Source organism: Pyrgilauda ruficollis, unplaced genomic scaffold (genome assembly GCF_017590135.1).
Source record: "Pyrgilauda ruficollis isolate IOZ18807 unplaced genomic scaffold, ASM1759013v1 scaffold74, whole genome shotgun sequence".
NCBI classification, from domain to species: Eukaryota; Metazoa; Chordata; class Aves; order Passeriformes; family Passeridae; genus Pyrgilauda; species Pyrgilauda ruficollis.
This window is the reverse complement of record NW_024529266.1, coordinates 2,212,914-2,228,562: the sequence shown is the minus strand read 5'-3', so window position 1 is coordinate 2,228,562 and position 15,649 is coordinate 2,212,914. Positions and strand designations below refer to the sequence as shown.

Here is a 15,649-nt window from a genome sequence, read left to right as displayed (position 1 = left end):
TCTTCTGTGTTTAAAGCAGAGTTCTTTACTTCTATGATGTCCTCTCAAGCCTATGGAAATAATTCTGAAGAGAGAACATATGGCCTGCAAATGCAGCAGTGAATTTATTTCTATTATTTCTGGTTTCTGGAGTGTTACCTGTTCTCAAAGATGATCAGAATGAGACTTTTCCATAGATTTATTCCATAGTTAAATTGAAGTTTTATACTCAGGCTATGTTTTTAAAAACTAGAATGATTAATGTATACTTTTCCATTAGAAAGATTAGGCCAATGAAAAGTCAGACTTCTGAGAAAAACTAGATTTTAAAAAACAATTATAATAACGTAATCTAGAAATGTGGGGAGTTTTCATCAGTGAATAGTTTGATAATAGTTGTTTCTGCTTTTTAAACTAACAGGCAGATGCAGAACCATTGAACATAAGAACTTAAAAGCCTATGGTTAGTATTGATTTTTTAGCAGCATTAACCAGAATAGCAAGGTAGAAGTATGTCTTTGGAACACTTGGACAGTCTATTCAACACAGAAATCTGAATCTGAGAAATGATCCCACCTCCTTGTTCATCTTCGTTAATCAGTAAATCCTTTTTAGTGGCAGACCATCTTTGCCAATATTTTTTCCTCCATCTTGTGGCTGCAGTGGTGTAAGACAACTAGAGATGTAACTAACCAAGAAATTCCTCATTTGTTCACACTGTTCTCAAGTATACACATAGTAATATTTACTACATGTTAAATTAAGCTGTTCTTGCACTGTCTTGATGCTTGGCATTATTGTGTGCTCATCATAGTGTTAAATTAAATTTGCACTGTTTTACTTACTAGAGCCAATACAAGTAAAACATTGGATGTTTTGTTTGTTCAGTTTTAGGAGGAGAAGTGAACTGTAAACATACTGATTATTCTGTAGCACTACTAAAAAAATTGCCAACTGAAAGAGAAAAAAAGCCAGATTAACATTATTTTCCTCAATCCAGGACATTTGCACCAGTTTGGGATGTTTTCAAAATCTCAACAGAAAAACTAGCAAGTTGTCACTTGGATCTTGTGCGGAGATTACAAGAGCTAATAAAAGAAGTTCACAAATATGGAGATGAACAGATCAAAGCTTATAAAAAGGTTATTAATTCTTTTTCTTATGGATGTCCAATGACTTGTTAACATTAAAATGGTTTGGTTTTGACAACCATATGATGTTTGGCAGACTAAAGAAGATGTTTCAGGAACTTTGGAAGCAGTGCAAAATATTCAAAGTATCACTCAGGCCTTGCAGAAATCAAAAGAAAACTACAATGCAAAGTGTGTGGAACAAGAACGCGATTACAAGAGCTAATAAAAGAAGTTCACAAATATGGAGATGAACAGATCAAAGCTTATAAAAAGGTTATTAATTCTTTTTCTTATGTATGTCCAATGACTTGTTAACATTAAAATGGTTTGGTTTTGACAACCATATGATGTTTGGCAGACTAAAGAAGATGTTTCAGGAACTTTGGAAGCAGTGCAAAATATTCAAAGTATCACTCAGGCCTTGCAGAAATCAAAAGAAAACTACAATGCAAAGTGTGTGGAACAAGAACGCTTGAAAAAGGAAGGAGCAACACAGAGAGAAATTGAAAAGGTAGCTGTCACATCTTACTTTAATTGTGCTTTATTATTATTGCTGCTTTTAATGAAGGAATGGGACCACTGTTAGGCTAAGAATGATTTATTTCTCAGATAAACATCATTCTCAGAGGCCGTGAGATTTTAAAGGAGCAAGCCGCTGGCCATAGCTCAATATAGTCACAAGTTCTTCATTACAAGAGAATATATAACTTTCTAAACCGACAGTCTCCACAAGCTTTATTTTGTTTTTCTAACCTATCACCTTTACTCACTTCTACTGCACTGCAGATACTTTTACCCAGTGGGCTATTATCACACGTATACACATATACTTCCATTGTAACTTTTAAACTGTTAACTTATTCTGTACAATTACATTACTGTGCTACAGACCTTCTCCATCTTACCCAATATAGTTTCTTACTTACTTAAGGTGTATTCTTACGTACAACTATAGAGACATAAGTTTATGATTTTTCTACTTAATGTCTGTGTACTTTATTTTTACATCAACCCAAGTTCCTTCCAAGGCTGCAGATCAAACCTCCCTGTATCTGTGGAGGTTTCTATCTTTCCATTTCCCACAGTGCTACTAGTTGTCTTACATGTTCACCTTGTATTAGTAAGTGGAATGCTCAGAAAGGGTTAGACATAGTTGAAATTCGTGAATATTTTGCAATATGCATGATGTCGTGAATACCTAGATATGTTTTATTTACACTTACTTCCTTGTCTCTTCTTGTAGTTCTAATTCTTCACTTTGTAAATACCTGCATCAAAAGATAGTTCTGTTTAGTGACTTTAACAGAAATTGTGCCAAATTGTCTTAGCATCTCTTGCATTTTTGAATATATTTCCTTACATGAATGCTCAATGCCCTTGTAACTGAACTCAGGAGTAATTGTGTTATCCCAGCAAAGAGATAAAGTAGCTGAGTACATGAGTATTCGAAGTCTGTTCAATAAAGAAAGTGTTATCAATGCTTTCACTGCTGTTTTAAAACGTTCCAGTCTCATGGACTAGAGATTTAAGGGATCTTGACAATGAGTCAGTACAATTAGTGTCTTGAGGTATTTAGTACTGTCCTTGGGTTGTGATGGAGGGTTGATCCCTTCACAGGATCACTTAATATCTGGGGTTGACCGGGACCTCAGAAAGTTATCCTCTCTATTCCTCATGCTCAGTCAGGCAGGGCCATCTAAAGCCAGTTACTCAAGACCTTGTCTAGACAACTCTCTAGTATTTTCTGCTAGGACAGTAGAAGGATGGAGATCCCATGGTCTCTATGGGCAACCTGTGCCAGGGCTGAATCACCTTCACACGAAAAAGGTGTTTCCTTCTGTTCAGAGGAAGGGAACCTTTTGTGTTTTCTGTTAGTGCCCATAGTCTCTGGTTCTGTCACTGGGCACCACTGAAAAAAGCCTGATTTTGTCTTCTGTGTAGCCTCTCTTCAGGTATTTATATCTATTGGTAAGATTCTCCCTCAGGCTTCCCTGCCCAGGCTGAACAGTTACAGCAGTCTCAGGTTTTTTTTATGGGTGAGATGCTTCAGTCCCTTCATCATCTTCATGCCCCTTTACTGGACTCTCTCCGGTATGTCCATGTCGCACTTGCAATGAAAATTCCAAAACTAGACACTACGCCAGGTGGGGCCTGCTGAGTAGAAGGGAAAGGTCCCCTTCCTTGACCTGCTGGGAAAAAAGTAACTTTTTCCTTTTTTCAGGAATCCAACTACTACAGGAAAGAAGTCACCTTTCCTTGTCTCTAGTCATAACTTCTGTTAGTAAATCATGATTCCTCTGGCTATTTCCATTCCAATTAACTGGTCTGTGTAGGACTTGGTTCTTGTTAGAATGATGTTTTTGCTTTTAGTCCTGCTATCTTGATGGAGAAGATAGCATTGGTTATTGTCTTCCTTTTCAGTGATGACAAAAGTTATTTTGTTGACTATGTTTCAGTTGTTTTATCTTGGTATAAATCTAGCTTTTTTTCCCCCCAGCTTCTGTCTCAAATGAGAGTTCATGCTGGATTCTAGACGTGAATCAGATGTGTGTTGGCAGATGTTTTCCTGCCAGTGTATTCAAAGTATAATTTTTTAAAATTCTTGCAAATAGAGTTTCAGTAGGAAAGGTTGACTTGAGGGAAGACTTTTTAAGATGTAGCATTATCCTTCATTTGGAAACAAAAAAATCAGCTTGAGAGATGTCTGCGTGAGAAGGGAGAAAGAGGAAGCATTATAGGAGGAGGGTATTTTTTTTACTGTTTTATGCATCTTCCTTAGATACAATTCTGTCATTGAATAGTACTTGAATGCAAGTACTTAAAATATGTTTCCAGTGGGAGTAGGTAACTGACACTGTCACATCTCTTCAGTCATGCCTCTATTCAAATTTACACTTGCAGTTTTGTAAACAGAGTGACCAAAAATGGTATTAATTTAGTTTTCCTTTGGTAGAAAATAGATGTATTACTTTCAGTGCAACATGAAAACTATTTGCTGGCAAAATTGCATATTCACTGCTTTCTCAGAAAACAAGGGATCTGCACCAGTATACTAAGAGTATATCACAAAGCAAAATGTTTGGTGAGATACCTCCTTAAATTCTTCAATAAAGTATCTGAGACCTTGCAAGTCTTGTTGCAGCTGGAAGTTAATACTAACTTGCATAATAATTTCCTGTTGTTCTCTGACATGTAAAGTTCTCTATTTACAGTGACTCAGCAAAAAATCAGTTGACTGATCCTTATTCTTTCACATACTGTAAATCCGGTCACATACTGTAAATACAGTTCTAGCAGTTGCTGTACCTGAGAATAGTCGCATCCTATTTTCAGAAGAGATTACTAGTTAATCATACAGTGTCCATGTGTTTTATAATTTTTTTCTGTCCTGTTGAGTACTTAGTTTTTTATTTGCTCTTCAACATGTAATACTGGCATTCTGCTCATCATTAAACATGATGGGAAATGGAGAGTGTTCTTGTTTTGTCAAACTCCCTTGCACATAGGGTTCAATTAAAAATGCTTTACCAAAAAAACCCTATTTTTACATATCTTAGCTTGACATTTTCTTCCTTTTCAGTGATTAATTTTGCAATCAACTTCAAAGCAGCCTTAATTTTAAAAGGAAGATTTCAGGGAGCATATTGTATTTTCAGCATAGTAAATGCAATTGGGAAACACGATAGCACTGTCTGCTTCTCAGTGATTCTCCTGTGTAAATGTGTATGAGTGAGAATCATGAAGTAAAATTCAGGATAATAAACTGACAGTTTTGATAAAACTTTTCTGAATAATCCACATTTTTGTTACTTAAAGTATTTTCACATTCTATTATGCTGAGTGTAGAAGACTTTGTGACTAAGATATGCTTAGGCTTTCTTTGTAACTGAACGAACAACCGGTTTTGAATCCTATTCCTTTGAAGTACTAATGGTATATTGTTACTCATGATTATTAGTTATTTTTCTCTTGGAAATTGCAGAACATCTCTCTCTCTGTCTTGCCAGAGGGCATCTTTCTATTAACTCATTTGAAATTACAGATAGCAGTCAGCTTTACAAATAATTGTAAGTAAAAAATAGTTTCTGTTAGACAAATGAAATTGATTTGCACTTAAATTCAATTGCAAATTGAGGGGAGGAGGGCTACAACTAGAACAAATAGAAAATATATAATTCTCTTTAGTGATCTCATTAACAATTCAGGAATACTTTTGTGTTACAAATGATGGGAAATTTCGGAGAGATAGTAAGCATGTTGAATAAAGAAGCTAGGAAAGAAAAGGGTGTTCAAGATGATTTTCATTGGTATTTAATTTGGAAATGGATTATCAGTGGTTTGAAAGGCTTCATCTCATGCATCGTGCTGTAAACTTTGAAAATAACTTTTTGTCTACCACAATCAGTCACTTCATTTAGTTTTGTTCTCCATGTAATACTGAGATTTTCCTGTATTTTGTTTTATGTTCTACTTAAGTTCCAAAAAGAAGATTTTGGTTTATTAGCAGCAAATAATGAAAAGTATAAATGTCCAAAGGACTATTGATAATAACACTGGCTTGCCTAAATCTGACCTTCACTATATTCTGCACTTCTGCACTAGCTTCACTTTCAAATATCTGCTAATCCATTGATGTAATGCCCATACTTCTGAGTTGCTTTCTTCATTTCTAAGAGAAATTCAGCACATGGTTTTTTTGCCATTGAATCTTTCAGAATTGTACTTGTAACTGTTTGCTCTGTATTCTAACCCTTCTTTTTTCCTATTTTGCTGTTGCAAATATAAATTTGTTGTTCCTATTTGACAAGAGCTAATGACTTCAGCAATAAAATTTTTTTTTCAAAATAAGTTTTGTTACAAATATTTTTTATAAAATTTTCTTTGCTTCTAAGGGGAAGGGATTTAATTGAGTTAATTTGTTACACTTGTGTGTGATTTATGTATAAATTTGCTCTTACCTGAGATATTTGGTGTTGAAATTTTGTTATGATGCTTCTCTGTTTTGGTATGCCCCTGATAATTTTTAGACTTCATCCTAGGCTTTCTTTTAAGAGTAACTTTAAAAAAACTGTATGTGACATTTACCACATTTTTGTATTGATCTATAGGCAGCAGTTAAATCTAAGAAAGCAACAGATACCTATAAACTCTATGTGGAGAAGTATGCTGCATTTAAATCTGATTTTGAACTGAAAATGACAGAAACAGCACAGGTAAGTGTTATTGAAATTGAAATGAGTTACTTTTGAAGTCAGTTAATGTATTCTATTTAATTTCTGGAGCCATCTGAAATTAAAGATTTAAAAAAACTAGTCTCTTTGGAAATTGATTTGTTTGAAAGGCAAACACTGACTCTGTATGTTGTGATAGCACTGTCCTTCAATGACACAGTGGTGTGCTGGCACTCTAGAAGGTGTTTTGAAGAAATTTTTGGAAGAAAGCATAATGAACTTCTGGAAGTATTGTATATGCATTGTGTTTATGTGGAAAATCCTCTGAATTGCTGGGCACCCTGGACTCATTTACAGGAATTTTAATATTGGGATCCATTGTGGCTTTTCATTATTATTCCATTGAAACACTACAGTTACAGTTTGTTAAAATGCCTACCCAGGATTTACCTGAGGTTATGAAAAGCCATTACAGCTGTTTGCGTTTCTGGGGATTTTTAAAATACTATATTCTGGAAGATTTCAGGTTCTCTGTATCAATGCATATGCCATTTCTTGCTACCTTTTAAACCACATTTGGCTAAATGTCCTTAGCTCCTTAACTGTAGCTCTGCTTCTACTTAAAATTGAAATTTTCACTTAATGTTATTATGGACACTTGTAAACTTTCCACATTTGTCCATATTGGAAATTAAATTTGTCATTCTGCTAATTAAAGATGTATGTGTGGAATTCATTTTAAGTATAATGGTGTAGCTGCATTCATAGTTTGGTTGCACAATGGCTACTTTAAAGATGCTGTGATAGGAAAAATGACATCCATGAATATATGGAAGCCCACTTCTATGTGAAGCACATCCTGTATTGTCTTAATTCAGCATACATTTAATTTGAAAATATGCTGATTAGTTCTGAAAATTAAACCAGTGAGGAGTGTGAGTATTTTCATTTCTTTCAGTGCAAAATCAGTTGGTTTAGCTTAAATGTGTCTTACAATGTCCAGTAAAAGAAAATCATAGGGTAGGCTACAGAGGATGGCTGTATCTTCTGTAATTAAGATGAAGGCTGCTGAAGAAAAAGAAAATCATATTAATCTCCCTGAGTGATGACTGCAGAGGTACATAAGTATGGCAGAAGATTGAGGGTCTAAGAAGCTAGAGATATATGTCTTGTATGCATGGAGTCAGGTTTGTGAATGAAAGTAGCAGGATGTTCAAGATCGGGATCTTCACAGAACCCTGTGCAAATTGGAGAGAGGATTAAGTGGTGCGTCAAAGTTTGGACACACTTGAAAGAGTGGTTACAGAAATAGGCAGAGAACTAGGAAAGAGCAGAAGTAAACAAAGGTTTCAAGACTGTTATGGTTGATTGTTAGGGAGGATGAGAACATTTTTAGTTCTGTTTTTTGGCCAGGAAGGGGCCATTGAAAACTTTGGAAGTGATTTTAAAATGGCTGTCAGCTGACAGCCTGGGTAAAAAGGAACAAACTGTAAAAAATAGGTATGATGAGTTTAAAGATCAAACAAATCATATTTAAAGTAGCAAAGAACATAGATTTAAGTAGAGAGAGAGTGTGTATGTTTACGAGTGTTCTAAAAAGGAAGTGCAAAGCAGATCCAGACATCTTGGTTTAGATGAAAAAACAAGACTTTTCAGTTATGGAGAAAAGAAGAAACTTGAACACCTTCTGAACATATTTTGGTAGAAATAGATCAGATTTTCTTTGAAAGATTATGTGAAAGTTCAAAAAGTAAGTAAAAAAAGTTCAATAATGATTCTGAAATGATTGCTTGCTTTCTAAAGTTCATTATTTCATAACTCTGAATTCTGCACCTTTCTTAAATGTAACTATTATGTTTAAGATGTGGAGAAAAAAAAAGAGGCTTATTTGTTATTTTTTCATTTTATTGTATTTAATTATTGAAACTTAAGATTTAGTGTTTCAGGAAATATTTTCATTATGATTAATTTCTCATATTTGTTTGCAGAAATTTCAAGACATCGAAGAAATGCACCTTCTTCGAATGAAAGAGATTATACAGTCATTGTCAAATACCATAAAAGAAATTCATTTACAAATAGGAGAGGTATTTTTGTACTATATTTGGATCATGCTTTATGTTTTTCCTTAACTATCCAATGGAATATTTCTTATTTTGTGAAATTCAACATAAGGTCAAATTTCCATGGCTTCCTGTTGCATTTTTAAGTTCAGTGTCACATAGTTTACAGAATAAGACTGGATGAATTTTGTCATCAAGAAAAAAAATATTAGGACAATTAGAAGAATTCAAAAGTTGAAGAATTTTTGGTGTATTTTTAAATTCTGCTTCCTGAATATTAATTTAGCACTCATTTCACACAGATTTAGGATACTGCATTTTTAATTAGAACTAGAAATTATACCACTCTGAAAAGTTTCCAAATATTTTATACTCTTAGATTTTATGAGCAAAAGATATTTAGTAACAGAAGCTTTTTATAATATTTTTTTTAGATGGAAGTTTATTTAATTAATAATCTTTATAAACAGTTCTTTTTTTTTTTTTGAGTTGTCACTTTATTTGCTTATACTTGAGTATTGAGGTTTTCTGCTAATAAATGGTCATCACAAGGGTAATGCTGTTTATTTCTAACGTATATATACATCCTGCCTTGTTGGAAAAACCTATTAACAGCATGTTGTTAGACAAAAACAACATGTTGCTAGACCAAAACTATTGCAACAGTAACGCTTATTACTCAAGCAGGTGGGAGTTGTGATAATACAGTAGTGACAGTTCACACCCTAAACTGGTGCTGGTTGAAAAAACTGCCTGTCTTCCTGACATTATAGTGAGATATGTTGCCAACAAATTTTAAAAGTATATATATACACAAGTTGTTTAACATGAAAGAAATAGAAGTAAAACCTAGATCTGTCATTTCATTTTTTGTCTGTAGTGTACCCACACTTGCTAATACTACAGAAAGGAGAAGGTTTTTGTAGATAAAATATCTGTTGATTTCTCTAAGTCCTGTAATATATTTTAGAGAGAAGGTTTTTGAATTTTAACTACAGCAAAAGCTACTTCTTGAAGTTAATCGCTTTTTTTTTTGAAGGTGCATGAGGAATTTATTAATAACATGACAAATACTACAGTTGAGAGTTTAATACAGAAATTTGCTGAGTCAAAAGGAACTGGCAAGGAAAGACCTGGTAAGAAATTAAAACTAACAGAATAGGAAATCTTAGCTTTAAAACTGGAATTTCTATTCCTAATGAAATGTCAAACTCATATTTGTTGATGTGCTGTATTTTTAACATATGTTCAAATTCTTAGTATTCATTAACTTTGATATAAATGGTTTGTAGAAATTGGTAATGCAGAATTCATTATGTGCATGTAGTACTTTTGTTCATGATGCTTGGTAGTTTATTGGTCTGTACTACTAAACTGTGCAGTTTCCTGGAACATCAGGGAAATTGGTCGAGAAGCTGTAGTTCTTTGTACAAACTATGTATTGTCTGCTATGTGTTTCTTGTACAAACTGTGATTCTGCATAAACTGTACTTCAGAACTTCGTTGAATATAAACATATTAAGAGCAGATGTCTATAAAGCTGCTTATTGAACTATTGGAACAGTTGCATCAGTTTGTTCAGCTTACCAAATTATCATTTTAATAGATACACAATATCTATTTTTATATAAAATTATTTTAATATACAGTAATGTATATTGCTTCTGTAGTAAGAAGCAAATTGAATAGTACTTTCTGACTGTTGATTGGGTGTGGTAAGACTTTCCTGGACTGGCATAAAAAGGCAAAAGGCATTCTCAGAGTACTGCCTATATAGTGTCACTTTAATATTGGCATGAATATACACTAGGTGTGTAAACACAGGAATTAGTAGTACTGTTTCTTTCTGTGCTAGGAGTCCTCACAAGCATCTCTGTCTTCTAATAGAGGCACACAAAGATGGTTTTTTTCCTAGAGCAGGAATGTACGTACCAGAGTAGATAATGAAAATTATCAATGAATTGTTAAATATTATTAGGTATTGTGCAATGTGCGTGTGAGGTGTTTTTAACATAACATTGTTTCATATTCTTTCTGTGATCCTGTAATGCTGATATCCAAGTGGGCTGAGGTAAGATAACATATGGAAAGTTTCCTGTGTATTTATCAATTTCTCAGTAAAGGTCAAAAAAGAAAATATGTGAACTTCAGGGTATCAAGTTGAGTTGGTCTGAAACAGGACAAAGACACGTGACAATTTGGTGTTCAGACCTCTTGGATTAGCTGTTGCCAAGATGTCATGACGAGGGATCTCCATCTTGCATTTAAGGTTCTGACTGCCTGGGTTACCAAGACCCATGCTAATTTGTCCTAGAACATTGCACACTTCAAGTCATGCTATCGAGCATGGGTTTTGCCAGACAACATTGTAATTTTTAGAGAAGTAATATTTCAGTTTTTAATTTAATGGAGAAATTGCACACATTTATAATTACCTGCTGCTTTACAGTTCTTCAAATCCCATCTGTGCTCTCTGAGGACAAATAAAAACTTCTCCAAATATATTCTAAGAAAGTTAAGCACAATATTTTAGGGAACAATAGCACATTTAGTGTGTAAATATATGCACTTTGGATTTTCTTTTACAGTATTAAATTATTTTATTGATGTGAACTTTGTCAAGCAGTCATGGTGCAGGGAGAAAGCATAGTCAAATTCAGCAGCAAAAGAATATAAATTCACAAGAAGTTTTGAAGTGTTAAAGACTAGCAACACAGGCTTCTAGTGACATCAGTAATGCTTACTGCTTCTAGTATATTTATTTTATTAACTTAGAATCATAAAACTTTGATAATTCAAAAGGTTTGGAACTCAAAGTTGAGGTATCAGTCTTTTGAGAATGAAAAGGAAATAACCACTCTTAAGGGCTGCTTTTTCTTGATTAAACTTCCACTTTTTTTCATCTGAGAACTGATCACGATGAAAAGATAATTCACGGAACAAATGTTGAATGTCTGTGGGATGTATTTATTAGTTAGGTTGAAGAAGGAGATGGCTCCTCAGAAAAATCTGAATATTCAACGTAAGAAATGGTACTGACTTGGCTTACAAAACAAATGCAGAAAAACTGTCGTCTGGATGTCACTGTTGGTTTTAAATTAAATCAGTTTAAAGGCAATATTTTAAAATTCCCCAGGACTATGTAAGCCTTTTTCCATCATTTTCATATTATTTGTGGGTTACTATGATACGTGAGATGGTGGATACTTTCAGATAAAATAAACTAAAAAGGCAATGCAAAGCAAAGTATTTTGGTATATTCTAGCTATTTATAGTTATTCAAAACAGAGTTCACTTGCTTTTATTTATATCTGTAAAAATAAGAGTGAATCTGAAATGAAGAACTGATGGGAACTACAAACCATTTACAGTAAAGATAATTGCGTATCTGAAATGTCTGTTTTACCAGATTATATGGGCTCCCTCTGGTGGCTAATTTCTGTCACCTGGAGTCATAATGTACAGGGATATCTAGAATTCAAGTCTTGTATAAATAACAGGTTTTCTTTCAAGCAGTAATGCTTTGTGAGAGTTTTTTAATTCACTCAGGAACTTCTTTACAATGGCTCTTTTTGCACTGCTACCTAAATAATTATCTAGTCAGCTTTTTAACCTGCTTCTCACTGCATTTGTTTTAATTTTTTCTTTATTAAATCAGTTTAGAATTTAGAGTTTTTAGTAACACAGTATTTGGAGAAATAATAATTTTTGTTTTCTGACTTCTATTCAGTGAAAAAAAAAAAAAAAAAAACCAAAATGAAAGACCAAACCACTTACATCCACTGACAATTCTTAGTTTTAACTGAAAAGAAAGTTAGTGTAAAACACCAAAAAACAAAGCTGGCAGGACCAGTAGGACTTCAGATTAGAATTTAATGTGTTCCCTGAACTGCCTCTAACTCCCAGAGGAGCCAGGATGAGGTCAAGGAATGGGCCCATGTGATTGTCATGAAGTTCAGCAAGATCAAGTGCAAGGCGCTGCACCTGGGTCAGAGCAGCCCTGGCACCAGCACAGGCTGGGGATGGACAGATCACAGCAGCCCTGCCCAGAAGGACTTGGGGGTGCTGGTGGCTGAGAGGCTGGACATGACCCAGCCAGGGGCACTGCCAGCCCAGAGAGCCACACGTGTCCTGGGCTGCATCCAGAGCAGTGTGGGCAGCAGGGCCAGGGAGGGGATTCTGCCCCTCTGCTCTGCTCTGCTGAGACCCCACCTGCAGGGCTGCAGCAGCTCTGGGGTCACAGCACAGGAGGACATGGAATTGTTGGGGTGGTCCAGAAGAAAGACACCAAGTTTATGAGAACATCTCTCCCATGAGGACAGGCTGAGGGAGTTGAGGCTGTACAGCCTGGAGAACAGTACACTCCAGCAATAGCTGATTGTAGCCTTCCAGTACTTAAAATGGCCTTATAGGAAAGACGGGAACAAGAAATTAGAGCCTGTATTGATATGGCAAGGAATAATATTTTTAAACTAAAAGAGAGTAAATTCAGACTAGATATAAGTAAGAATTTTTTTATGATGAGGGTGGTGAAACGCTGGAACAGGTTATTCAAAGTGGTAATTTTTCCTTCAGTGGAACCATTCATCATCATGATTGACAGGACTCTGAGCAACCTCATGTTGTCAAAGATGTGTCTGCTTATTGCTGGGGGATTGGACTAGATGAGCTGTAAAGATCCCTTCCAACTCAAAACATTCTAGGACTCTGTGATATGCTCCCAGTGTCAGGATTAGTAGCAGATTTGATACCATCAGTTAGAAGACGCTTTAGTTGCTCATATGGACCTGCAATGTTCATCAAAGCTTAACCACTTCTGATTGATTGGTTTCCTGTTTGTTGTAGTCTGTTGCTTCATATTCCTTGAAAAATTAATTTACTGTATGGCAGAAAATATCTGTTTTTCTTCCAAAGTATATTTAAATAATATTCCTTGGAAAATTAATTTATTGTATGGCAGAAAATATCTGCTTTTCTTCCAAAGTATATTTAAATCAGTAATGGAAGTGATACCAGAGTAATCTTCTTCCAGATTAGTGAGATATCAATGAGCTCTAGCTCTAGATACTTTATCTATTAATCTGTTAAAAATTCAGTTTGTTCTAGTGTGCAGTGTTGGTGCACAAGACATTGAAGCTGCTAAGAAGTTTAAGCTTAAGCTCATGTTCTTTTTAGATTTTATATCTGAAATTTTCAGAAGAATATCAAATGTCTTTTAAGAGGTTAGTGAATATTACAATATTGCAGTGAATAACAATATTACCATATATCTGTATATCTGTAGTTGATAATGAATAGTTTTTAATTTTAGTTACTGAATTACCATGTCCACTTCTCATATATGGGGAACTAAATGTGTTTATTTGTTCCTGTATTAGTTTTTGCCCACTACATGGTTCACTTAGAAGGTTCCATCCAGCCCAGCCTTGAACACTTTCAGAGATAAGGCATCCGCAGCCTCTCTGGGCAACCCATTCACAGTAAAGAATTTCAGCACCCTCACAGTAAAGAATTTCATTCTAGTATTTCATCTAGACCTGTCCTCCTGCATGTTAAGGTCATTCCCCCCTTCCTATGACTACAAGCCCTTGTGAAAAGGCCCTCTCCAACTTTTCGTGTAGGCCTACTGTAAGTACTGGAAGGTGCTCTAAGGATACAATTGGCTTTCTGGGTTGTGAGTGCCCATGGCTGGTCACAGTAAGCTGCCTGTCCATGAACACCACCACATCTTTCTTTCAGAAGGCTGCTCACAACCCATTCTCTGCCCAGCCTGTATTGGTGCTTGGGATTGCCCTGACCCAGAATCCTGCAGTTGACCTTACTGAATTTCCACAGGTTTGCACAGGCCCATCTCTTGGGCCTGTTCTAGGTCCCTCTGGGTGGCATTCCTTCTCTCTAGTGAATGCCACACAGCTTGGTGTCATTGGAAAACTTGCTGCGGGTGCTCCCAACTGTCCATATCATTGACAGAGATGTTAAACAGCACCAGTCCCAGTACTCTCCCCTGGGGAGCACCACTGGTCACTACTATCCACTTGGACATGGAGTTTTTGATGGCAACATTTAGAGTGCAACCATCCAGACAATTCCTTATCCACCAAGTGGTCTGTCTGTCAGTTATGTCTCTATCCAGTTTACAGACCAAGATATGCAAAACAGTGTCAAATGCTTTGCAGAAGTCACAGTAGATGACATCAGTTGCTCTTCCCTTATCCATCAGTGATGTAATCCTATTGCAGGAGGCCTTTGGCTTCATTAATTTGTTGTGGTATCATTATTAGTGGTTGTTGGTAGATTTTTCCTCTATTTTTGCCTTTTTTTTTCTTAAAAATATTGAAGATGAAATCAAGACTTTTACTGTAATGCAGATTGAAAAATGGAAAGCTATAATCTTGTTTGCTCCCTTGTTCTGCAATAAAACAATGATTTGCAGATGACAATTACTACATATGCTGTGCTGTTATTTAGTGTGAGTGAGAGAGGCATTGGGTCATTTTCAGCTGTAGTACTTTTTTTTTAAAGTTTTGGTTTTGTGCTAGCTTAATCCATGTTTCACAATCTGAGAGCCTGTAGAAATACTTCTTGGCTCTTTTCATTATCCATTCAATAAATTTGGACTTTTTACAGGGCCTGAAAAAGGTTTGCATTTTTAAAAACATTGACAATTGGTGCCTGCAATTGATTTACTCTTTGGATTAAATGCTAACAATAGTTTACAGTGTTTATTACCAACAGTTGCTGATGGTCAGTCATCACTGGCTCTTGCACATATAGTAAAGTATTTGACTTTTGTTTCTCTTGTTGTTTTATACCAGAAATGTAGTATGAATATTTTTAATAAAACAAATAACAAGATTTAACAAGATTCATATTTAATAACAGATAACAGTATTACAGATGTAATAGTCCCATTATGTTTCTTCCCTCCAAATGCAAAAATTGATGATTTGGTCAGTAATCAGTAATGCTGATTAAAAAAAATGTTTGGTTTGTTGATTTTTGGAGCTGTTGAAGACCTGTTTAACTTCATTTGCCCATGCAGAAGAAATAGTCTCAAGGCTCCTAGTAATTCCAGTCATGGAACAGAGTAAGGTCATGCATGTCAAGTGGAGACATAATTTCAAAATGACAAAAAAATTCCTGAATTACTTTCTGGAAATGGTATAAAGTTGATACAATTTTCAGTGAGTTAGGACTGCTATAATGTCAGGATCACTACTTTTTTGCATGTAGCACATACTAGAAAAAATATCCTGGCATCTTTCTTAGTGTGCTGGTGATCCTTTTCTGTTCTGAGAGAACA

General features: G+C 35.1%; 1 protein-coding gene across 2 annotated transcripts in view; it reads left to right on the top strand.

Moving 5' to 3' along the window:
• The window catches only part of FCHO2 (FCH and mu domain containing endocytic adaptor 2), an 83,685-nt gene that overhangs the window by 15,048 nt on the left and 52,988 nt on the right, over positions 1 to 15,649 (top strand). The window contains exons 4-9 of one of the 2 annotated variants that reach the window (XM_041486043.1): positions 980 to 1,121; positions 1,207 to 1,320; positions 1,585 to 1,624; positions 6,222 to 6,325; positions 8,272 to 8,370; positions 9,386 to 9,482. In XM_041486043.1, coding sequence (XP_041341977.1) covers positions 980 to 1,121; positions 1,207 to 1,320; positions 1,585 to 1,624; positions 6,222 to 6,325; positions 8,272 to 8,370; positions 9,386 to 9,482 — 596 coding nt within the window. Of the gene's footprint in view, positions 1 to 979; positions 1,122 to 1,206; positions 1,321 to 1,470; positions 1,625 to 6,220; positions 6,326 to 8,271; positions 8,371 to 9,385; positions 9,483 to 15,649 lie in introns of both variants that reach the window. The other variant, XM_041486044.1, reaches the window with a different exon arrangement.